The following is a 25527-nucleotide window of genomic DNA, read 5'->3' on the forward strand; positions in this document are numbered from 1 at the left end:
ATAAATAAATAAATAAATAAGGTGTTAAACCAACTTTGCACTCCTGGGATAAATTCCACTTGGTTGTGGTAAAAAACACTTTTTATATGTTACAAAATTTGGTTTGCTAATGTTTTGTTGAGGATTTTTTTGTGCTGGTACTCATAAATGGTATTTGTCTGTAGTTTTCTTGTGATATCTTTGGTTTTCGTATAAATAATACTGGTCTCACAGAATAAGGACGTCTTCCCTTTTCTTCTACACTTTGAAAAAGTTTGTGAAGAAACGGTATTAATTCATCTTTAAATGTCTGATAGAATATGCCAGTGAAGGCTGAGCGTGGTGGCTCACACCTGTAATCCCAGCACTTTGGGAGGCTGAGGCGGGCAGATCGCTTGAGCCCAGGAGTTCGAGACCAGCCTGGGCAACATCATGAGACCCCATCTCTATTTAAAAAAAGAAAGAAAAAATATATATACCAGTGAAGATACCTGGCCACAGGCTTTTCTTTGATGGAAGTTTATAAATTACTAATTTAATCTCAATGCTTGCTCTAAGTTGTATTAGTTCCCTAGGGGTGCTATATTTTTTCACAGACTGGGTGGCTTAAAACAGCAGAGATTTATTCTCTCACAGCTCTGGAATTCAGGCACCCAAAATTAGGGTGTCAGCATGGTCATTTTCCCTCTGAAAGCTCTAGAGAAGAGTCCTTCCTTGCCTCTTCCTAGCTTCTGGTAGTTGCTGACAATCCTTGGCATTCCTTGCCTTGTGGCAGTATAACTCCAATCTCTGTCTCCATCTTTACATGGTCCTCTTCCCTCTGTGTGTGTGTCTGTCTCCAAGTTTCTTTCTCCTTATAAGGCAACAGTCATTGGATTTAGGGTCCACTCTAATCCAGTATGACTTCATCATAAATTGATTACATCTGCAAAGACCTTATAGTGGTCTCCTTTTATCTGCAGTTTTACTTTCCACAGTTACCCATGGTACAGTACAATAATATATTTTGAGAAAAGAGAGAGAATATTCATATAACTTTTGTTATAATTGTTTAATTTTATTATTACTTGTTCATCTCTTATTGTGATTAATTTACAAATTAAGCTTTATCATAGGTATGTGTGTACAGGAAAAAACATAGTATATATAGGGTTTGGTACGATCTGTAGTTTCAGGCATCCCCTTACAAGGGGGAAGACTACTGTTATTTCCAAATAAGGTCACATTCACAGGTACCAGGGGTGGATTCATGTTTTAGGGGGACACAATTCAATCTGCATCATAGGTTTATTCAGATTTTCTGTTTCGCCTTACATCAGTATTGGTAAGTTTGTAACTTTCTAGGAATTTGCCTATTTCATCAAATTCTCTAAATTGCTGGCATACACATTGCTCACTGTATTCCCCAATTGTTTTTACTTCTGACCTCCTCTATTTCATTTGTGATTAGTAACTTGAGTCTTCTATTTTTCTTGACCAGAGCTAAAGTTTACCTAATTGGTTGATCTTTTTAAAAAAATCAGTTTTTGGTTTTGTTGATTTTATCATTTTTTACATTACTTCATTTCTTTCTGCTCTCGCATCTTTACTATTTCCCTCTTTCTGCCTGCTTTGGGTTTAGTTTGCTCTTCTTTTTCTAGTTTCCTAATGTGGATGATTAGGGTATTGATTTGAGATCCGCTTTTTAAATTTAAACTTCTAAGTACTGTTAGCTACATCTCATTCATTTTGGTAAGTTTTAAAAATTCATCTGGCCGGGCGCGGTGGCTCAAGCCTGTAATCCCAGCACTTTGGGAGGCCGAGACGGGCGGATCACAAGGTCAGGAGATCGAGAACATCCTGGCTAACACGGTGAAACCCCGTCTCTACTAAAATACAAAAAACTAGCCGGGCGAGATGGCGGGCGCCTGTAGTCCCAGCTACTCGGGAGGCTGAGGCAGGAGAATGGCGTGAACCCGGGAGACGGAGCTTGCAGTGAGCTGAGATCCGGCCACTGCACTCCAGCCTGGGCGACAGAGCAAGACCCCGTCTCAAAAAAAAAAAAAAAAAAAAAAAATTCATCTGAAACTAGTTTCTAATTTCCTTTGCCTGATCCAGTAAAAGCCGGGCCCCTTTGCAGGGGCATGTTGTTGCCAATGTTTGAGGTTTCCTCCAACCCCAGGAGGGCTCTTAGCTTGTCTCTTATTCTGATTCTCTGTTAAACGTCTAACAGGGGAATCCTCAGAGCCTACTCTGGCTCGGGAGACTGCCCGACTCATGAATCAAATAAACAAACATCTAACAGGTCTGTCATTTCACCTGTTGCTACAAATATGAGGGAGCTTCCAGGTGTGTCTCTACTATTCACACAGATCTTCATCATTTTCAACACTTTTAGGTGTGAGATTTTCTAAGCCAGACAGTTCTAGAGTTCTCTGTTTATTTTTGTTGTTGTTAAGTTTGTTTTCTTTAAAGACAGGATCTTGCTCTGTTGCCCAGGCTTCAGTGCAGTGGCACAATCACGGCTCACTGCAAGCCTTGACTTCCTGGGCTAAAGCCATCCTCCCGCCTCAGCCTCCGGAGTGGCTGGGATTACAGGTGTGTGCCACCACACCAGGCTAATTTTTAAAATATTTTGTAGAGAAGGAGTCTCACTCTATTGCCCAGGTTGTTGCAGAACTACTGGCCTCAAGCAATCCTCCTGCCTTGGCTTCCTAAAGTGCTGGATTACAAGCATGAGCCACTGCACCCTGCTGGAATTCTGTTTGTGATGTCAACCCTTCCAATAAAATGAACCAGTAAGAATAAAAAAGTTTATGTGACATACAACTAACAGAGCTAATAAAATAGCCAGGAGATGAGCAGGCGCAGTGGCTTAAGCCTGTAATTCCAGTACTTTGGGAGGCCAAGGCAGGCAGATCACCTGAGGTCAAGAGTTTGAGACCAGCCTGGCTAAAGTGGTGAAACCCCATCTCTGCTAAAAATACAAACATTAGCCAGGGGTGGTGGCACACACCTGTAATTCTAGCTACTCAAGAGGCTGAGGCAGGAAAAACACTTGAACCCAGGAGGTGGAGGCTGTAGTGCGCCAAGACCGCACCACTGCACTCCAGACTGGGCAACAGTGAGAGACTCTGTCTCACAAAAAAAAAAAAAAGTAAAATAGTGCCAGAAGGTAAGGAAAAGTTAAAGAAACCAACTCATGTCATCTCCCCTCAGCTGATTTCTAAAATAATACATTATGTATAGTATGGCAAAAAACAAAAAGATGCGAAATCTTCTTCTGTAACTCAAAAACCATTTTCTTTGCATTTATTATTCCTAATACATTCAGGAATATTTATTTATTATTAAAAAACAAGTTGTTGGCATAAAACTAAATAGGAGTAAAGCTGGAGATGTAGGCCAGGTGCGGTGGCTCACGCCTGTAAACCCAGCACTTTTGGAGGCCGAAGTGAGCAGATCATTTGAGGGCAGGAGTTTGACACCAGTCTGGCCAACATGGCAAAACCCTATCATCCCAGCTACTCAGGAGGCTGAGGTTGCAGTGAGCCAAGACTGCGCCACTGAATTCTAGCCTGGGTGACAGAGTGACACTCAGTCTTAAAAAAATAAATACAAATAAAGTTGCAGATTTCAACTGGAATTTCTACTTCCTAGGAGGAGTTGCTTCCTTCAGGATGCAGAAACTGGTCCACCTAGATTGGTTGGCTCATAGGCAGAAGCGACTGTTATATAATCTACTGTGAGCTTCTTAGAAGCATATATGCCTAGAAGTCCCCAGAGCTTATGACTCTATAGCTCTAGGGTAGAAAGTAGTCCTTAAGTTTTTAAGAAGCTCTCTCCTTAATAAACAACTGAAAACATGAGGGAGGGATGACAGTACTAGAGCTAAGGCATTTGTTACAGTGACACCACCATTAACCCAAAGGGTTTCCTCCATTTCTCATAGTCCTATACTGTTTATTTAATGGACTTTTGGCTTAAATTCAGTTACACAAAAATAATACAGGTAATCTTACCTAGAGAATCAATTTAAAGATTATAAAGCTTATTATCATCTTATTTTAATCATCTGAATCTGGATTAAAGATCACTTTATTATTTTCCTCCATTAAATGAGAGTTGCATTTAGAAACAAGTCTTGCCAAAGCTGTGAACTTTGCTAAGGTGAACATCACAACTTTTTTCCTGACAAAACACTTAGCAGAAAAATATATTAAACAAATGCTATAAAAATCTTCAACTTATAGAATCTCAAGAAACTAGAGAGCTGTAAATTGTTGAGTCAGAAGTCTTTTCAAAGTGAATTAATTAATGAACTACATAAGAGAAATCAATATTGAAAAATTCAAGTGTATCTTTTTATTTGTGTTTTAATCTATTAAGAGTCTTTCGGCTGGGCACGGTGACTCATGCCTGTAATCCTAGCACTTTGGGAGGCTGAGGCAGGCGCATCACGAGGTCAGGCGCTGGAAATCAGCCTGATCAACATGGTGAAATCTCATCTCTACTAAAAATACAAAAATTAGCTGGGTGTGGTGGTGCGCACCTGTAATCCCAGCTACTCAGGAGGCTGAGGGAGAATTGCTTGGACCTGGGAGATGGAGGTTGAGTTACTCCAGATCGTGCCACTGCATACCAGCCTGTGCAACAGAGCAAGACTCCATCTCAAAAACAGTCTTTCTACCTGTAAATTGAAACCAATTCCATTTAAGCTACTAAACTTTATATTAACTTAATTGGGGACGTGTATTATTTTATCTTTTATTCCTCTATACAAATAAAGGTTTCACCATTTATCAATAAAAATTTATAAGCCACAATCATTTATATTTTCATTTTTCTTAAAGCAAATATATTGCACAGAAATCCTACAAGGTTTATGCTTTTATAAATAATGCTTGTTTTTCTCATTCTCTGGAAGATCCTGAAAAAAGCTACCTTGTACACAAAGCTATAAAGAGGCCGGGCGCGGTGGCTCAAGCCTGTAATCCCAGCACTTTGGGAGGCCGAGACGGGCGGATCACGAGGTCAGGAGTTCGAGACCATCCTGGCTAACACGGTGAAACCCCGTCTCTACTAAAAAAATACAAAAACCTAGCCGGGCGAGGTGGCTGGTGCCTGTAGTCCCAGCTACTCGGGAGGCTGAGGCAGGAGAATGGCGTAAACCCGGGAGGCGGAGCTTGCAGTGAGCTGAGATCTGGCCACTGCACTCCATCCTGGGCGACAGAGCCAGACTCCCTCTCAAAAAAAAAAAAAACAAAGCTATAAAGAAAAAGTAAAAACAACTAGTATTCTCAACAATCTTAGCTATGAACTGCTAATCATTTGATACATTCCCCTAAGAAACACATATGCAGATATGTTAACTTAAAAAAATTAAATGAGATTCACACTGAAGATCATTTTACCTATTCTCAATATTAGGATTTTCTTTCTTATATTATTACATATTCTCCAAAAACACCTTAATAAATGTACCATAATTTGCACTTAGACCAGTTTTTTATTTTGTTACTTATAACTGCATTTTAATGAATTTGTTCTAGATTCTCATTATTTCCTTGGGATAGATTACTACAAGAGAAAGCATGAATCAACAGAAACAATTTCTTCCTTTCCTGAAACATATTCGCAAACTTTTTTCTAAGAAAAAGTTATACCAATTTGTATTCCCACTTGCAGTGTTGGGGGTACTATGTTGCCACATTTGTAGACATCACATTTCATTGGTATAAAATGATTCTTTGGCCCGGGCATGGTGGCTCATGCCTGTAATCCCAATACTTTGGGAGGCCGAGCCGGGTGGATCACGAGGTCAGGAGATGGAGACCATCCTGGCCAACATGGTGAAACCCCATCTCTACTAAAAATACAAAAATTAGCCAGGCGTGGTGGCGTGCGCCTGTAGTCTGAGCTACTAGGGAGGCTGAGGCAGGAGAATAGCTTGAACCTGGGAGGCAGAGGTTGCAGTGAGCCAAGATCACACCACTGCATTCCAGCCTGGGTGACAGAGCAAGACTCTGTCTCAAAAATAAATAAATAAATAAATAAAAAATAAAAAAAAAATAAGGTTCTTTGTTTCAATTTGCACTTCTCTGATTACTGGTAAGGAGCAATATGTTTTAACGGTTTATTGTTCTTACATAGCTTTCTTCCTTTCCTATGAGTTTACTGGAAGCAATATAATGATTAACCAATAATTCTAGCACCATCTGCTGAATAACACTTAATTTTCCAAGCAATGATTGAGGGTATTTTTTATAAAATCATCATAATAGTTCTACAAACATTAATTCCATTTTTATTGATTTATTTTTCAAATCCATCATCAACAGCGTATTTTTAAAATTACGTAAGTCTTAGTATTTAGAGGAAGGAAAATCCCCTCTCATTATTTATATCTTTAAAATATCCTGCCCATTCTAGCTTTATTCTTCAGATTATATATTTAAAATCACTTATAAAGAAAGATCAAAGACCTAGATTAGTGAATTCTGCTATCCCCCCCGCAAAAGCTCCCCACAGACAGACAATGCGTTTTTGATCACAATAGCATTATACCTAGAAAGTAATTCAGAAAGAGTAATATCCTTAAAATATTCAGTCTTCTCTTTTAGGAACTGCTTTAAATTTACCCAAGTGGACTTTAATGGATTTCAAAGTTTATTCATATAGTTCCCACATACTTATTATCTTACTTTTTTCTTGTCATTATGGAAAGGATTTTTCTTTTACTTCCTAACTGCTGCTGCTGAAACAAATGAAGAATGTATTTATATATGTTTGCATATAAAACTTAATTTTGTATACAGCTTTCAAGGGAAAGTGTAGGTCATCTATCTTCAGGTTGTTATGTTCTCTGGTAGACGCACTACTTTGTGTCCACGTCCCAATATCCTTCAAGTCATTTCTTTTTTTTTTTGAGACGGAGTCTCGCTCTGTCGCCCAGGCTGGAGTGCAGTGGTGTGATCTCGGCTCATGGCAAGCTCCGCCTCCTGGGTTCACGCTATTCTCCTGCCTCAGCCTCCCGAGTAGCTGGAACTACAGGCGCCTGCCACCACGCCTGGCTAGTTTGTTTTTTTTTGTATTTCAGTAGAGACAGAGTTTCACCGTGTTAGCCAGGATGGTCTCGATCTCCTGACCTCGTGATCCGCCCACTTCGGCCTTCCAAAATGCTGGGATTATAGGCGTGAACCACCATGCCTGGCCCAAGTCATTTCTTTTAAGGGAATTGTGGAAGGTGGTAGGGAGAAGCAGAGAGAAAAAGAGCTATAGAAACTATCAATGCTGCCAGGCGCAGTGGCTCATGCCGGTGATCCCAGCACTTTGGGAGGCCGAGGCGGTGGATCACATGAGGTCAGGAGTTTGAGACCAGCCTCGCCAACATGGTGAAACCGCATCTCTACCAAAAATACAAAAAAATTACCCAGGCATGGTGGTGTGCACCTGTAGTCCCAGCTACTCGGGAGCTGACGCAGAAGAATCACTTGAATCCGGGAGGCAGAGGTTGCAGTGAACCAAGATGACACCACTGCACTCCAGCCTGGGAAACGAGCGAGACTCCATCTCAAAGAAAAAAAAAAAAAACTACCAGTGCTTTTTGGCGTCACCATCCATCACCCAAAGCAGCGGAGGAGATACAATACTACATGGGCTGAGATATTTTCCAACAGGAAAAGCTTTAATAATAACATTAAAAATATTTCTCATAATTTGTAATAATAGTAAAAGCTTTACACATATACACTTCTATTATCTAATATGAGCCTTTATTTTAATGTTTTCTAGGAAGGGTTATAAAATATCTAAAATATATTTTCAAATATGGAGTATGTCTAGCCCATTTTGTGCTGCTATAACAAAATTCCTGAGAGTAAGTCATTTATAAATAACAGAAGCTTATTTTCTCACAGTCTGGAACCTGGAATTCCACGATCATGGCAACAGCATTCAGTGTCTGGTGAGGGCCTTCTTGCTGCACTCTCACATGGCAAAAGGCAGAAAAGGGCAAGTAAGCTAGCCTAGCCCTGCACCAAGTCCCTTTTTAAATTCCATTAAGAAGGAAGGAGTCCTTATGGCCTAATCAGCTCTTAAAAGGCCCTACCTCTTAATACTATCACATTGGCAACACCTGCATTTTGGAGCAGCCCCATTGAAAGCACAGAAGTTGACCCTACGCTTTTCTCCACAATTTAAAGTAGCTCTCTCTCAGGGCCACTAGAAATGTTTTAGGAAGTTATTTGGGTTGAAGGGAAATGACAGTATAAAAATACTGCTGAGAGAAATTAAACATGAATACAGGTGAGATAAACTATATAAACTCAAATACTACTACTGATGTACCAATTCTTTCTAAATTAATTTAAGTTTCAATACAATCCTAATCAAAATCCTAAAAGGCTTTTTCAAGAATTGGTAAGATGATTATAATCTTTATAAACTTTATAAAGAAAGATCAAAGACCTAGATTAGCAAAACAAGTTTGAAAAACAAAAAAATTAGAAGACTCATACTACTAGATTTCTACATATAAAGATATAATAATAAAGACACTGGGGTAGTGGTGTAAGGATAGACATACAGATCAATGACACAAAACACAGGCACACCTCACTTTATTGCACTTGGCAGATACTGTGTCTTTCACAAATTAAAGGTTTGGGGCAACTCTCTGTCAACCAAGTCTAGCAGTGCCATTTTCTCAAGAGCATGTGGTCACTTTGTGTCACATTTTTGTAATATCTGCAATATTTCAAACTTTTTAATGGTTATTATTTCATAGTGGTGATTCCTAATCAGTGATTTTTGATGTTACTGTAGTAATTATTTTGAAGTCCCACAAACTGCACCTGTATAAGATGGTGAACTAAACTGATAAATGTTAGCTGTGTTCTGATCCACTGAACACCTGTTCCCTTGTCTTTCTCCCTCTCCTCCGACCTCATATTCCCTGAGACAAAACAATAGAAATTAGGCCAGTTATTATACTTTACAATGACCTCTAGTGTTCAAGTGAAAGAAAGACTTGCATGTCTCTCACTTTAAATCAAAAGCTAGAAATGATTGAGCTTAGTGAGGAAGGCATGCTGAAAGCTGACAGATCAAAACATAGGTCTCTTATGTCAGTTAGCCAACTTGTGAATGTAAAGGAAAAAGTTCTTAAGGAAAATCAGATGCACTATTCCAGTGAACACAAAAATGACAAGAAAGTACAACAGCTTTATTGCTTATATGAAGAAAGCCTGAGTGGTCTGGATAGAAGACCACTACAGCTACAACGTTCTCTTAAGCCAAAGCCTAACTCAGACATTCAACTCTATGAAGGCTGAGAGATGAGGAAGCTGCAGAAGAAACGCTGGAAGCTAGTCGAGGTTGGCTTATGAGGTTTAAGGAAAAGTCATCTCTATAATAACAAAAGTGCAAGGTGAAGTGGCAAGTGCTGATACAGAAACTACACCAAGTTATCCCAAAGATCACTCTAAGATCACTGATGAAGGTGGTTACACAAAACAAGATTTTCAATGTAGACGAATAGGCCTCATACTGGAAGATGCCAGCAAGGACTTTCATAGTTAGAGAGGACAAGTCAATGCCTGGCTTCAAAGCTTCAAGAACAGGTTGACTCTCTTGTTAAAGTCTATGCAGTGGTGACCAAAGTTGAAGCCAATGCTCATTTACCATTCCCCAAATTCAAGGGTCCTTAAGAATTATGCTAACTCTACACTGCCTGTACTCTATAAACAGAACAACAAAGTCTGGATGACAGCACATGTGTTTATATTATGGTTTCCTGAACATTTTAAGTCCACAGTTAACACCTACTGCTCAGGAAAAAAAAAAAAAAAAGAAAGAAGATTCCTTTAAAAATATATACTGCTCACTGACAATCCACCTGGTCATTCAAGAGCTCTGATGGAGATGTACAAGGAGATTAATGTTGTTTTCATGCCTACTAACACAATACCCATTCTGCAGCCCATGTGTCCAAGAGTAATATTGACTTTCAAGTCTTGTTACTTAAGAAATACATTTTGCAAGGCTATAAGGATCTGGGCAAAGTAAATTAAAAACTTTCTGGAAAAGATTTGCCATTCTAGACACCATTAAGAATACTCGTGATTCAAGAGAGGAGAACAAAATATAAATATTAACAGAAGTTTTGGAGAAGCTGATCCAAACCCTCATGGATACTTGGAGAAGTTCAAGACGTCAGTGGAGGAAGGACCTGCAGATACTGTGGAAATGGCAAGAGAACTTGAAGTGGAGCCTTAAGATGTAACTTAATTGCTGCAATCTCGTGACAAAACTTGAAAGGATGAAGAGTGGCTTGTTATGGATGAGGGAAAAAAAAGTGGTTTTATTTTTAAATGAGTCTACATCATGTTTTGAAGAAAGTAGTTTCTTGAGATGGACTCTACTCCTGGTGAAGATGCTGTTAACACTGTTGAAATAACAACAAAGGATATAGAATATTAAGCATTTAGTTGATACAGCAGCAGTGGGGTTTGAAAGAACTGGCTCCAATTTTGAATGAAGTTATACTGCAGGTAAAATGCAAACAGCCTCACATACTACAGAGAAATCTTTCCTGAAAAGAAGTTAATCCATGCAGCAAACTTCATCGTTGTCTTCTTTTAAGAAATTGCCACAGCCACCCCAACTTTCAGCAACCAACAACTTGATCAGTTGGCAGCAGTCAACATCAAGACAAGACCTTTCACCAGCAAAAAGATTCCAATTCACTGAAGGCTCACATAATTGTTAGTATTTTTCAGCAATAAAGCATTTAAGTTACACACATTGTTTCTTTATGTAAAATGCTATTGCACACTTAACAGACTACAATATTTTATTTTGAAGCAATTTCACACAGAAAAGATGCAGGAATACTACAAAAATAGCTATATACCCTTCACCTAGATTCACAAATTGTTATTTTGCCATATTTGCCTTATTATTTAGTCATTTTTGTTTTTCATAATTACTGTGTACAACACGGCATTTTCTTGAGCCATACGAAAATAAGTTGTTGCCATCATACCCCTCAGACCTCTTTACTCTTAAATATTTCAGTGTGTATTTCCCTTTTTCCTAAGAACAAGGATATCTGCTTACTGAACCACACTATATAGTTTCCAAATCAGGAAAGTTAACCCTGATACAATATTATCTAATATATGAATCTTACTCAAATTTTACCAATTACCCCAGTGACCTTTATATTCTCCCTTCTTAGTTTAAAATCCAATTTAGCATCACTCATTAAATTTGGTTTCCACTACTCTTTAGTCTCCTTTAGTCTAGAATGGTTCCTCAACGATTTATTTATTTATTTCATTTTTATTTATTATTATTATTTTTTGAGATGGAGTCTCACTGTTGTTGCCCAGGCTGGAGTACAGTGGCGCAGTCTCGGCTCACTGCAACCTCCGCATCCCAGGTTCAAGCAGTTCTCCTGCCTTAGCCTCCTGAGTAGTTGGGACTACAGGTGTGTGCCACTACGCTCAGCTAAATTTTGTATTTTTAGTAGAGACGGGGTTTCACCATGTTGGCCAGGCTGACCTCAGGTGTTGAACTCCTGACCTCAGGTGATCCACCTGTCTCAGCCTCCCAAAGTGCTGGGATTACAGGCATGAGCCACTGGGCCCAGCCCTTTTATTTATTTTTAACGACAATGACATTTTTAAATAGGGTAGAACACTTATTTTATAGAATTTCTCTTAATTTAGGTTTTTCTGATGTTTCTTTATGATTAAGTTCATAATATTAATAACAGCTAAGAGGTGAAAGCAACCCAAGGGTCCACTGATGGATGGATGAACAAAACGTGATATATACATAAGTGGAATATTGTTCTGCTTTAAAAAGGAAGGAATTTTGACATATAAAACAATATAGAAAAACATAAGGACATTAGGCAAAACAAGCCAGTCACAAAATGACAAATACTATATGATTCTACTCATATATCTTGAATAAGCAAACTCATTGAGACAAAAAGCAGAATAGTCGTTGCCAGGGGCTAAAGAGAGGAGGAAATGGGAGTTACTGTTTAATGGACAAAGAGTTTCAATTTTACAATATGAAGAGAGTTCTGGAGACTGGTTGCACAACAATGCAAGTACTTAACTACTGATCTTGTACACCTAAATATTGTTAAGATAGTAGATGTTGTCATGTATATTTTACTGTAATTTAAAAAAATAAAAAGGTACAATCCATGAAGAAAATGCAAATAACTTCAAAAAAGATGGAAACCTAATAAAAGGGAAGCGGGGGAAGAGAAGCAGAACAAATACAAGCTCTCATAATCGAGGGGAAAGAACAAAGAAAGTCTAATGTGCAAATACCAGCTCATAAGAAAGGAGAGAAAAAAGTGAGACCTACACTCCTGGGCAGAAAGAAAGAAAATACTGACTATTAAGACATTCAAATGAAACACTGAGGCTCTATGTAACTCTAACCCAAATTTTTATATAAGTAGGCATATTCTAAACTTACTCAAATCACTGATTAATTCTAAGAATCTCCTTAAGCAATCTAAGAATCTCCTTAAGCAAGCTATTGAAAACAGATTTTCAGAGAATCACAGAATTTTAGAGTCGAAAGGTACCTCAATGTGTATACATTCCAATTGCCTCATGGTCTTTACACTGACAAAACGTAAAATACAAAAATAAGATTTTGTTTAATATCTAGACTTCAATAGTTTTTTATACTTAAAAACACACTGCTAGATAAGGAAATCTTATTATTTTTCTTGAAACTTTACTTTTTATGTTGCTGGTATAACTAGAAAACTTTGAACAGCGCTGCAGATGAGAGGAGTACGGTTACTACGGATATACCACCTTACTATTGTGTTAAACACTGATTTCATATCTGAGAGTTTCTCACCAGTCACTGTGAGTGCAAAGTCAGCTGGCCACGGTTCCTATATTCAGGCATTCACGCCTCATTTAATTCCTGCCAACTGTAATTCCTGAAGTTACACTGACTGTATTCTAATTCCTGTAGGAATCTCCTACCAATGTTCAGTAACTAATATCTCCTACAATCTTGCCTTTTCCAACTGTTCCCTCCTTTTAAGTTTTATTTCTTCCTCTCAGCTTCTTCTGAGTATAGTACTTAAGCTTCCCCCTTTAGCTCCCAAAATCTTTAATCCTTTGCCTATTCTTCTATGGTGCTGTTTTCATCATTCCTTTCACTGACAACTTTTCAAGCTAGTAGTGTACATTCATTTCTTAACTCCCACCAACACCCACATATTTATCAATGCTGTCAGACTTATAGTCTGTCCCTCACAACCAGAATTCTTGAGAATCTATTCTCTCAAAGCCCACTGTCGTATGTTTTGAGGGTACTTGCTCAATCCATCTGAGGTCCATTCTGGGAAATGGTACAGGAGTCCACGTTAGTGTGACGAATATGACAATCCATCCCCCCAGTCATTATAGAGTATGGGGCCATGAAGATAACTGAGGCAAAATGGGTAACTCATTTATTTTATGACTCTGTCTTATTTTTAATCTGATCCTTACTTCCTAAAATGAAGGTCTTCTATAAAACTCAGTATTTTGTGCTTTACTCCTCAAAAACTTCATTTGCTCAAATAATCCAATCATATGTTTTCAGAAACCCTCTCCAATATATCTTCAACCCAGACCTTTTATTTCAACTCATTTCTCACAATCCTATCTACTGGACACTTCCAATTAAATGTTCACTCTCACCTCAAAATGCTTTGAGCTATCTCCATTCTCTCCTCGTAAAACTGGCCACTGCACCAAAACCAAAACTTCCCCTTCTCTCTTCTTGACTTCTGACTTTTAATTCATCATGCCAAGCCATCTGCGGTGGAAGCCTAAAGTCAGTATCACTTTCCTCTCCCTCATTTATCTATTTACGTAATCACTAAGCTTCGACAATTCTTTATTCCAGATTCTCTACGCACATCTCTTCCTTACACATCTTCACAGCCATGACTCTTGAACAGTTTCATTTTCTGAATTATTGTAAGACCCTCCCATAATTTTCTCACTGTAAATCCTTCTATACTACATTCTAAAAACAATTACCAAACCAACCATTCTAAAACACACACAGATCCTTTTAAGGTTCAGTTTGAGTTCTATCTTCTAGATTAAGCAACTCCAGTGTCATCTACTGCACCTCTCAAACTGCTACAGTACTTATATTTTCTTACGTTAGCCACTGTCTCTAAAATACTAAATATGGGAATGAGCATGGGATTTTACTTTTAATGTTCCCTGCCTATATGAGAACTCTGGTTCTGGGTGCACAGGGTAGATGATTTAAATCTCCTTATAGATTACAAGTCTAATTGCTTTTGCCACCCAGTTTCCCCAATATTCCACAAGCAAGGGGGGACCAGTTCTTTTACTTGTTATCCTCTCTGGCCAAACACAGAACCAGACATTTAATAATCTTGCCAAATGATTACTCTATTCATTGACTCTGACCACATAAAACTGAACAGAGCAGTCAACAATGATTTCTCTTTGCCTGTTTTGCAAACAACTCTACAAATTGGAGGAGAAAAAATAAACTCTTTGATATTTCATGGAATCTCTTACTGAGCACTGATTCATATCAAGCAGTTTTCTTTAATCCTTCTAAATAATCTATACCAAACATCTGGAAATACAACAAGGTTAGACTCAGCAATTTAGATTTGGACAATTAACTGAGCACCTAATTAACATGTATTAATATGTGATATCTATTTAACTCTGCATTCTATTTAAATCTCATATACAGGCTGGGCACAGTGGCTCATGCCTGTAATCCCAGTACTTTGGGAAGCCAAGGCAGGTGGATCATTTGAGGTCAGGAGTTCAAGACCAGCCTGGCCAACATGGTGAAATCCCATCTCTACTAAAAATACAAAAATTAGCTGGGTGGGGTGGCATGTGCCTGTAGTCCTAGCTACTCAGGAGGTTGAGGCACGAGAATTGCTTGAACCCAGGAGGTGAGGGTTGCAGTGAGCTAAGATCGTGCCACTGTACACCTGTGCAACAGAGCAAGACTCTGTCTCAAAATGATAATAAATTATATATATATATATATATATAATATCTTCTTTAAATATCTCACGTTTCTTTCTCACTCCTAATACACAGAAACTTATTGAAATTTTTCTTCCATAGTTCCTTTTATATCACAGGTAAATACTTAATGATTTGTGGTATTCTGGTGTAAGATGACAGGCAAGTCACATCGAGCAGGTATGAATATGCCCAAAGTAACATATTCAACATAAATACACTTTGAAGAATACAATATAAAAGTAACAACTAGATTTATCATCTGCTTGCTCGTAATATCAACTTTCAATGGGAACAATGTGAAGAAGACGTGAGAACAACCCTTGGACTACCAAAGGCCACGCACCACTGCATCTCGTGGCCAGCACCTACATCCTACCACTGTCACTGCCAGTATGCTTAGAGAAAGGCTGAAGGGGATGCTAGAGGAGATAATGCCAAGGTGAAGGATGAACCACAGAGATCTCCGAGGTTGTCTGCTAACCCTGCTCCTCCAAAGCCAGAGTCCAAGCCTCAAAGGGCCCTGCAAAGGAGGGAGAGAAGGTACACAAAGGGAAAAAGGGAAAAGCTGATGCTGGCAAGGAGGGGAATAACCCTGCAGAAAAATGGGAAATGCCAAATCAGACCAGGCACAGAAAGCTGAAGGTGCTGCAGATGCCGAGTGAAGTGTGTGCATTTTTGATAACTGTACTTCTGGTGACTGTATAGTTTGAAATTCTATTTTTTACCAAGTTTCATAAAAATGCAGAATTTGGTTTTGCTTTGTTTTATTTATATTATTATTATTTTTGAAGATGGAATCTTGCTCTCTCCCTAAGCTGGAGTGCAGTGGCACAATCTTGGCTCACTGCAGCCTCCACCTCCCGGGTTCAAGTGATTTTCCTGCCTCAGCCTCCCAAGTAGCTGGGACTACAGGCGCACACCACCACGCCCAGCTAATTTTCTCATATTTTTAGTAGAGACAGGGTTTCACCATGTTGGCCAGGATGGTCTTGATCTCTTGACCTTGTGATCTGTCTGCCTCAGCCTCCCAAAGTGCTGGGATTACAGGCGTGAGCCTCCGTGCCCGACTTATTTACTTACATATTTTTTTAAGCTACACTGTGAGCACACGGAATACTTCATTGTTGCTTTTGGGGGAAGGGGTTAGGTCACTAATAGAATGTCTCCGAAGCTAGACTGTTGCGGGGAAAACACCTTTCCCTTCTAGTTTTGAGAGACTTCCTCTTGGCTCCCAGGAGGTGGGATTCCCTGACTTTGATACACGTAGGCACCATGGCACAAAAGCCTGTGGTATGGAAAAACAAATGCATTTTTAAGTCGTCTTCTTCCTTTCCACCTTTCAGCATAGACTTAACTCCCTTAAATCCAGACATCTGTTGGGACCTGACCCCCAATAATCGGTTACCAGTGTGTCAGGCAATCTGGACTTTCCAGTGATGGCACCCCTCAAAAGAGCAGTGATTCCATTTCTAGATTGTGGATTTTCAGATAAATACTGCCATTTTCATTTCACTTCCTTAAAGTCTGGGTCAGCTCTTGAAAAGCTGTTAAACAACATGCTAAATGTGAAATGTCAACCCTCACTCTAAACTTTCCCCATTCAGATCATCAGATGAAGACTTCGTTCGGTTTTATAGTGGCTTTCTGATTTTTGGTAGTCCACTGAAGAAGGGAGTTTGAAAGTTCTTCTATACTGTTAACGACTGTCTGCCCATGTCCTGCCTGAAATACTACAATTGTTTATCGAAAGTATCTTTAATAAAGCTGGATACAGTTTGGCTTGGGGAAAAAAAAAATTCAATGTATTAAAATAGCAATAAAGGCCAGGCGTGGTGGCTCACGCCTGTAATCCCAGCACTTTGGGAGGCTGAGGCAGGCAGATCACCTGAAGTCAGGTGTTTGAGACCAGCCTGACCAACATGGTGAAACCCCCATCTCTACTAAAAATACAAAATTAGCCAGGCATGGTGGTGGACACCTGTAATCCCAGCTACTTGTGGGGGCTGAGGCAGGAGAATCACTTGAATCTGGGAAGTGGAGATTGCAGTGAGCCAAGATGGCGCCACTGCACTCTAGCCTGTGCAACAAGAGTGGGACTCCATCTCAAAACAAAATAAAATGCAATAAAAACTAAAATGTTAAAGGGATATAATCAAACAATGCATATTCACGAATTGGAAGAAATTAAGAAACATTCAGCAAAATATGCTGATACAATGAAAAAGATCTAGTTATATGACTCTTGAGCTAGCTGGGCACTGAAAGGTTATCTGGCTTCAACCATATATCACTGGTTACTTCCAAAAATAAATGCCCTGTTCCAACTAGGATGTGACCTTTCATCTCTGCTCATCCAGACTTACATATTCTTCAAAAACACAAATCAAGTTCGACCTTCTTTTTTTTGCAGAGTTTTTCTGTGTTGCCCAGGCACAATCTCAGCTCACTGCAACCTCCACCTCCTAGGTTCAAACGATTCTCATGCCTCCCAAGTAGCTGGAATTACAGGCATGGGCTACCATAGTCAGCTAATTTTTTTTGTATTTTCAGTAGAGATGGGGTTTTGCCTTGCTGGCCAGGCTGGTCTCAAACTCCTGGCCTCAAGTGATCTGCCTGCCTGAGGCCTCCCAAAGTGCTGAGATTACAGGCGTAAGCCACCCAGCCTTAAGTTCTAACTTCTTAAAACATTCTTCTAATATGCCAATCAAATACTGAACTTACTTTAGTCTTAAACCTAAGTGCATAAACTAATATTATATTTTGGTATAACATCCTACACTCCCATCATCCTGAGTGAATCATCCATGTTATCCGTACTTTACAACAGCTCTCTCTATCCCAGCAATACACAAGAACAGATTCATCAATGAAGCAGTCTGTTTTTAGGAATTAACTACTAAAAGTAATTTCTCTTCCTTCCCATCTCTCCCCCACCCTCCACTACTGGATTAGCTCTTCATACTATCAACATACCTGTAATCAAAAAATCTCATTAGATGGTTTTTCATTGATACATAAAATAACATAGTTACATGTGTATTTTAGTAAACATACATGTTTCAAAGCAATGACACTCTAGTACCAAGAGTACACCTAGTGCCCACACCTTGAATTCTTATACAGTTCTCTGATTAAAAGGAACTAGAGTTCTTTGGAGAAATCCAGGGCTGGGACAGGGAAAGTATATGTTAAGACTGGAACATCTTTTCATGCCAAAAAGTAAAAAAAAAAGGGCTTTAAAGAAAACAAAGATGTCAAAAAGGACACAAGAGGCAACTTCAAAGGGCTCTAAATGGCCTAGGATAATCTGAACTGCTAAGTAAACAAGGACTGTAATGAATTATAATCCACAGATTGAAATAAGAATCCATGAGTTCGTACTGATGTATTAAAACAACAACATAAATGGGGAGAAAGAGAAGCTCTTCCTTACAGTAGAATTCCAACTCATAAATGTAGAAGAAATAATGGAAAGAGAAAATCATTTGGTAAACACCACAGTAATTTTTTTTTAGGCAATGTTCATCAATGGATGCTAAAATTAGATGATAAAAAACTAGTAAAATTTAAAGAGATGATATTTACAATATCTCAAAGTACCTCCCCCAACAGTGTATCCATTAGCTACAGAAAAGAAAAAAAAAAAAATAAAGAAACCTTAGAGAAAAGAGGCAGATAGCACCTTAACCAAGTGATCAAAGTAAATATCACCATGTGCTTTCTGACATGATGCATGAAGAATGGTACAGCATCAGTCAGACTGTAATCCTGGACTGGATCTTGGACCAGATAAAGGATACTGGTGGGATAACTGGCAAATTTGCAAAGGTTTGCAGATTACACTATTGTATCATTGTTAATTTCCTGAATTTATAATTGTACTGTGGTTATATAACACGCTAACATTTGGAGAATCTGGTTAAAGGATACATGGGAATTCCTTTCACAATTTTTACAACTGTTTTATAAGGCTAAAATTAGTTTAAAAATTTGAAGCTTAAAGAAAGGTTAAAGAAGGTCGGGTGCAGTGGCTCACACCTGTAACTGCACTTTGGGAGGCTGAGGCGGACTGCCTGAGGTCAGCAATTCGAGACCATCCTGACCAACATGGTGAAACCCCATCTCTACTAAAAATACAAAAAAATTATCCAGGCGTGGTGGCATGCGCCTGTAATCCCAGCTACTCGGGAGGCTGAGGTAGGGGAATTGCTTGAACCAGGGAGGTGGAGGCTACAGCGAGCTAAGATCATGCCTCTGCACTTCAGCCTGCATGACAGAGTGAGACTCCATCTCAAAAAAAAAAAAAAAAAAAAAGTTACAGAAAAGCCTCATGAATAAGCAGTACACAGAGAATTGTGTATATATGTAAAAACACTCAAAACAGCTATTATTATAATTTTCCAAGTTTATTAAGCCTCCTGACTTCTTAGACACTCATTTAATAAATACTTTAGAGTGCCTACTTTATATGCCCATAAAACAGAAAAAGGAAGGAAAGAAGTAAGTAGGTAACCGAGGCAGGCAGGCAGTAATTCACTCACAGAATCCTAACACAGCTATAATTGGTCATTTCAAATACACTTCCCCTCTTTCCAACTGAGAAATTTCCAACTGAGGATTCCCTCCCTCTTTCCAACTGAATTCCAAGACCTACTTAATTCTTGCTCTCCACTTTCCATGTTCCTGCTCCTACTGTTAACAAAATGCATATATTCTAAAAACATGCATCAAATCCCAGCTATGTGATTTTGCCCATAACTGAACATCTCTGACCCTTTCCACTTCTTTATTTAGAAAACTAGGATGTCTTTAATCAACTTTATAGGATTGTTTTAAAGATTAAATAGGAGCGGCAGGGCGTGGTGGCTCACGCCTGTAATCCCAGCACTCTGGGAGGCTGAGGCGAGTGGATCACTTGAGGTCAGGGGTTCTAGACCAGCCTGGCCAACATGGTGAAACCCTGTCTCTACCAAAAATACAAAACTTAGCTGGGCATGGTGGCACATGCTTGTAGTCCCAGCTACTTGGGAGGCTAAGGCATGAGAATGGCTTGAACCCAGAAGGCGGAGGCTACGGTGAGCTAAGATCGTACCACTGCACTCCAGCCTGGGCAACAGAGCAAGACCCTGTCTCATAAAAAAAAAAGGAACAGGTAAAAATAACTGGCACATAGTAGATGCTCAGAACATATTAGCTGCCTTTCCTTTACAAATTACGTTCTCTAACTTCCGCAGGATCCTGAAGCATAGTTCAAAAAGTTTTCCTAATCTCTAGGTGAATCCCTGTTCTACTTCCCAAAGAGGCTACTTCAGATTTTTCACCTATATATTTCTAAAGGTAAATATAAATAATGTATTTGCTTTATCCATTCTACATATTTAGCATTTACTGAAAATCCAACTAGCCAAAAGTATGCATAACTGCTGTTTCCCAAATATCAGGTCAATATTTCTAAGTGCTTTTCCAAATACTACCTAGATTATCTCACCATGCCAATCTCAAACTCAAGCTTCCAATACCATGCTCTATGCTGCCACCTATTGGCTATTACCATATTCTCCAGATAGTTCCTTCTATTTTAGAATGTTAAGCCGGCCTTAAAATCCAACAGATATAATAAATCTCCAAAAAAAAAAAGAAAAAATTTAATTTCCAGACTCTAGTTCTTCTCAGACAAGATGCTCCAAGTGATTGCAAAGAGTTCCAACACAAACACTTTAAGTCTAACACAACTAAAGAAATACTGTAAATCTGACAATTCACATGATATAGGGTTTCTCTTTTCCTATTTTCCATTACAGATGTATGACTGTCTTCAAAAATAAATGCCAAAGACAGGATATAATATCTAATGGAGAAAAACAGCTTTCCCAGAACCAGCTGAGTTGTCAAATGGAAAAATTATTTCTATTTAGAAAACCAACTAAAAACTGTAGAACTACAAACAGTAAAACAGTTATTTTAAGTGCTTCACCATTTCATGACTTTCTCTATCTGTATTTTCTTCTAAAAATATTCACACAAGCTGGGTGTGGTGGCATGTACCTGTAGTCGCAGCTACTTGGAAGGTTGAAGAAGCAGGATCACTTAATCCAGCCTGGGGAACACAGTGAGACCCTGTCTCTTAAAAAAAAAATTCATATAATATTTTACCCTCATACAGCAAGGGAAAACTCACAATCATATTACAAGAATATACTATATACAACTACCAAGCATAGAATGGCTCTCTTCCTTATCCTAACCTGAAAAAAAAAATTAGTAACTGTTTCTTCTTTTTATTCTTCAAAAATTCCTATTAAATGGCTTGTTCAATAAAGAGCCACCAGACACACACACACACAGTTTAAAATTATGAACTTCAATTTCACTGGAAGTTTAACTCAAAACAATGTTGCTTTCTTTTCTAGTCTTTTTGGAGACAGATTAAATTTTAAAACACTTTCTTCCTCAATTCAACAAAAACAGACCATTCCAAATAGTCAGAGCAACAACTTTTTCATGTAGAAAACAAGAAAATGAAGCCATAAAAGAAGAACATTACGAAGCACTTAAGTTGACTACATGATGGCTTTCAAATTTTAAAGCAACTTGCCAACACAAATAGTGATATAATGGTTATATGCAGGGGTACAAGGAAGCATACAGCATGGTCTGCCCAGTTTTTAGCAGTTGACAATGTAGTTAGGAACAAAAGATTCAAACATGAAAAAGGATGAACAAAATAAGGCAGAATATTAACTGACAAGTAATTGGCACAGATAATATTGACAACAGTGTGAAAGGTTGAAACAGCAATAGAAACCGAGGAAGGATGGTGCTTAAGAGTAAAAGCAAGGGAATTTCTAGCTATAGAGAAATAGCTTAGTTGAAAGAAAACTGTACAGAAGACTAGTGGGACATCATTAGAAAGAAAAGTGGATTAAAATATGGAGGGTACTGAGGCACTGTTAGGCTAATGAATCCAGAAGACAATGAGAAAGTCATCAAAGACTAAGTATAAGGTAATATTTCTACACCATTTAAGGGGTGAGGGTTGGGAGGAGTTTAACCTTGTAGGACTATTTAAGAGACTGAAGAAAACTAAGAGAGAACTATAGTAATGATTGTGGAAATGAAAAAAACTGAAATTCATTATGAGGGAAAACCTGATAAAATCTGGTCAATGATTTACGTTAAGAGTGTATAGGGCAGAAGAAAGTGTTCCCAAGGCTTTAAAACAGAGAATCGATGTACCATGAAAAAAAAAGTAAAAGACAGTAAACCATTATTAATAAATATTTCCAACAAGTGAAATGTTTTCTAACAAAATTTTGTTTATGTATAAAACAAAGCAATAAAACAACAAACACACAAAGGTTCAGCCAGTTTATATAACTGAAAATAACAGCATTCATGTGCAGATGTTATGAAGTGTCTTAAAGTAGAACCACAGTATATCACAAATCTACATGAATTAGCAACTGCTTGATCCAAATCTACATTACTGTTCTTTTTGTGCTAAAAATAACTCCCATTATTGAATTGCCACACATTTCATTTTCAAATAAACACAATAGTTTGAGACCTAATTAATTATTCTGCCTAGTGAACTATATAAATAAAATAATGCATGGGCCATGGGCAGTGGCTCAGGCCTGTAATCCCAGCACTTTGGGAGGCTGAGGCAGGCAGATCACTTGAGCTTAGGAGTTCAAGACCAGACTGGCCAATATGGTGTAACCCCATCTCTACTAAAAATACAAAAATTAGCCGGTGTAGTGGCAGGCACCTGTAATCCCAACTGCTCAGGAGGCTGAGGCAGGAGAATTACTTCAACCCAGGAGGCGGCGGCTGCAGTGAGCCGAGATCGTGCCATTTCACTCCAGCCTGGGCATCACAGCGAGACTCCGTCTCAAAAAAACAAACAAACAAACAAAAAAAACCCACCACAACAACAACAAATGCATGGTAGGATATGTTTCTTAATAGGCTAATCAACAGGATGGAAATAATTTAAATTGCAAAACCCAGGATTACTATCAAACTCTTTCGTAAGTATAAAACCATACCTTCCTTTTCCTACAAATCCTCCAATTAAGTAATACAATGTTTTAAAAAATGAAAACTTTAAAATATTACACTAAATAAAAGTTTCACAAGCTTCTTAGTTACCTTTACTTTATCTCTTCTCAAACAACAGAATAAACAGTTTTCATCAAAAGTCCAATCAGAAATGCTTTCAGGTTCACAGTCTGCAAAAATAGTAACAAATTAATAGTCATAAAAGAGAATTTTTCAGAAAATAAATCAGAATTAATTTCAAAAATACTGTTTAACAAAAATCTAAGTAGTTAGGCCATATTTGTCTTAAAATTTTTAACTCTTAAAATTCTTAAGTCTTAACTGCTCACCAGGTAATACATTATTCATACATATATCAACAATATCAACTGAACACAAAAAGATGCTTACATGAATATAACTTTAATCCATATGAAACCGTGAATAAAAAGGAGACTGAGGCTTAAATCACCAAGGTATCATGTATGGCACCAGGAAGAATTTGAAATACCAAAAATATTTTGAATACCTTTAAATAAACTGAGATCTTTTAATAATGCAGGTCCAAACAGCCCTTCAAGAATACTTTCAAACCCTGAAAGGATAAAAACAAAATCCATTATCACAATAATATTCATTCTAGTATTGAATAATCTTTGCATAAAAAAAAAGATGATGTTTTCTTCCAGTTCTTAAGGATCCTGGATTACTATTAAAGGGATGCTTAGAAAAAGAGTGTCAATGACAAATCTAAAAGAGGCATTTGCATTTCTGTCCATGATTAACATTCAACACAAATTCTGAGCACATTCAAGAACAAGACCCATGAAGGAATGAAAATCTACAGATTCTCTAATCATTTTACAAAATCCCAAACACCTCTTTGTACAAACTCTCAGGCTCCATTGTAAAAGGTACTTTTCTCAATGAATGAGTCAAAAACTGCTTCAAATTTTTCACAACTTTCTAAAATAATCTAAATAGCATTTTTCAAAATACCAATTGAGACAACAGATTTTGAGTTAACAGTTTATGAAATCTTTACTGAGAAAAACTACATCACACAAACATAAGGTACAAGACTTTTGTAAAGAAGGTACAAGATTTAAAAGACTTTTGTAACTATTTAACATTGCCACAATAACTATGTGCTGGTTCCTTTATAAATGTAAACCCCCACTGATTATACATACAAAAAAAAAGAGAAAAAAATCAAATATACTTGTACACAAATGTTTAAATTATTATGTCCTTCTACCAGTGTGAAAGAAGTAGAAAATGAATCAAAAACTTTTTTTCTGGCTTATTATCTCAAATACTGATGATCTACTGAATGATAAAACAATTTAAAAATATCTTCGCCATCTTGCAATTCTTTTTTTTTTTTTTTTGAGACGGAGTCTCGCTCTGTTGCCCAGGCTGGAGTACAGTGATGTGATCTCAGCTCACTGCAAGCTGCACCTCCTGTGTTCACGCCATTCTTCTGCCTCAGCCTTTTGAGTAGTTGGGACTACAGGGGCCTGCCACCCCCGCCCGGCTAATTTTTTGTATTTTTAGTAGAGACAGGGTTTCACCGTGTTAGCCAGGATGGTCTCGATCTCCTGACCTCATGATCCGCCTGCCTCGGACTCCCAAAGTGCTGGGATTCATCTTGCAATTTTTTTATGGGTCAAGAGAGTAAGGAGGAAAACAAGAGCAGGAATCAGACTGTATCTTTATACAACATACCAGAAATAACACATTAAAGCAGTGGTTCCCAAAATGTGTGCCATGGACCTCACTGGGAACTCAAATGGTTATTACAAACAAGGAGTCTTATGAATCCATATGCACTCTCAGTGTGGCCTTTGGGAAGAAATTAATGTCTTGTGCATTCAGTACACATACTACTTTTCAAATGCATAGGACTGTTACTACAATAAAGTAAATATAAAAAGTGTTACTGAATTCCTAGTAGCTAGGGGCACTGTGTATTCTGCAACATAATCTGTCGCCCAGGGGCTTGGCAATTTTTTTAATTGTTAAAAAGCACTCTCATGCTTAAAAGAGTACCACTTAAATTAAAACACTACATCCTGCGGGACACATAAGGCCCCCTCACATGTATCAATTCTTTGCCACAAATACAACCACAGAAAAGGATTTAGAAGGTAAGAAGGTAGAAATGATGGCCTCTGAAAATGGTATTTTGTGTATCTGGCTATAAGAAGATGGTAATGTAAGGGATTTCTTGGCCTTAGTATTAAGCCATAATTTTCAGTAATCTCTAGCTTGTGTTATTTATACTGTAATAAGAGAGCTGGTTTTTCTATACGATATGATACATCCTAGATTCCACATTTTTCATTTATTGTTAGGGAGTAATTGTTTTCCAACTCTCTTTAATTCCCATCAAAATTATTCCAAGGACATTAACAAAATCAAACTACCCACTCAAACAAATGGGAGG

The 25527-nt window shown here is 38.1% G+C and overlaps 1 protein-coding gene across 18 annotated transcripts in view; it reads right to left on the reverse strand.

The window, feature by feature from the left end:
* The window catches only part of LCOR (ligand dependent nuclear receptor corepressor), a 162163-nt gene that overhangs the window by 55813 nt on the left and 80823 nt on the right, over positions 1–25527 (reverse strand). For 16 of the 18 annotated variants that reach the window (XM_023206285.3, XM_023206291.2, XM_023206288.3 and 13 more), the window contains 2 exons: positions 23608–23673; positions 23190–23269 (listed from right to left, as the gene is read on the reverse strand). In XM_023206285.3, coding sequence (XP_023062053.1) covers positions 23190–23269; positions 23608–23673 — 146 coding nt within the window. Of the gene's footprint in view, positions 1–21080; positions 21306–23189; positions 23270–23489; positions 23674–25527 lie in introns of those variants that run through there. The other 2 variants (XM_023206293.2, XM_023206294.2) reach the window with 2 other exon arrangements.

This window comes from Piliocolobus tephrosceles, chromosome 9 (assembly GCF_002776525.5).
Source record: "Piliocolobus tephrosceles isolate RC106 chromosome 9, ASM277652v3, whole genome shotgun sequence".
Lineage (NCBI taxonomy): Eukaryota > Metazoa > Chordata > Mammalia > Primates > Cercopithecidae > Piliocolobus > Piliocolobus tephrosceles.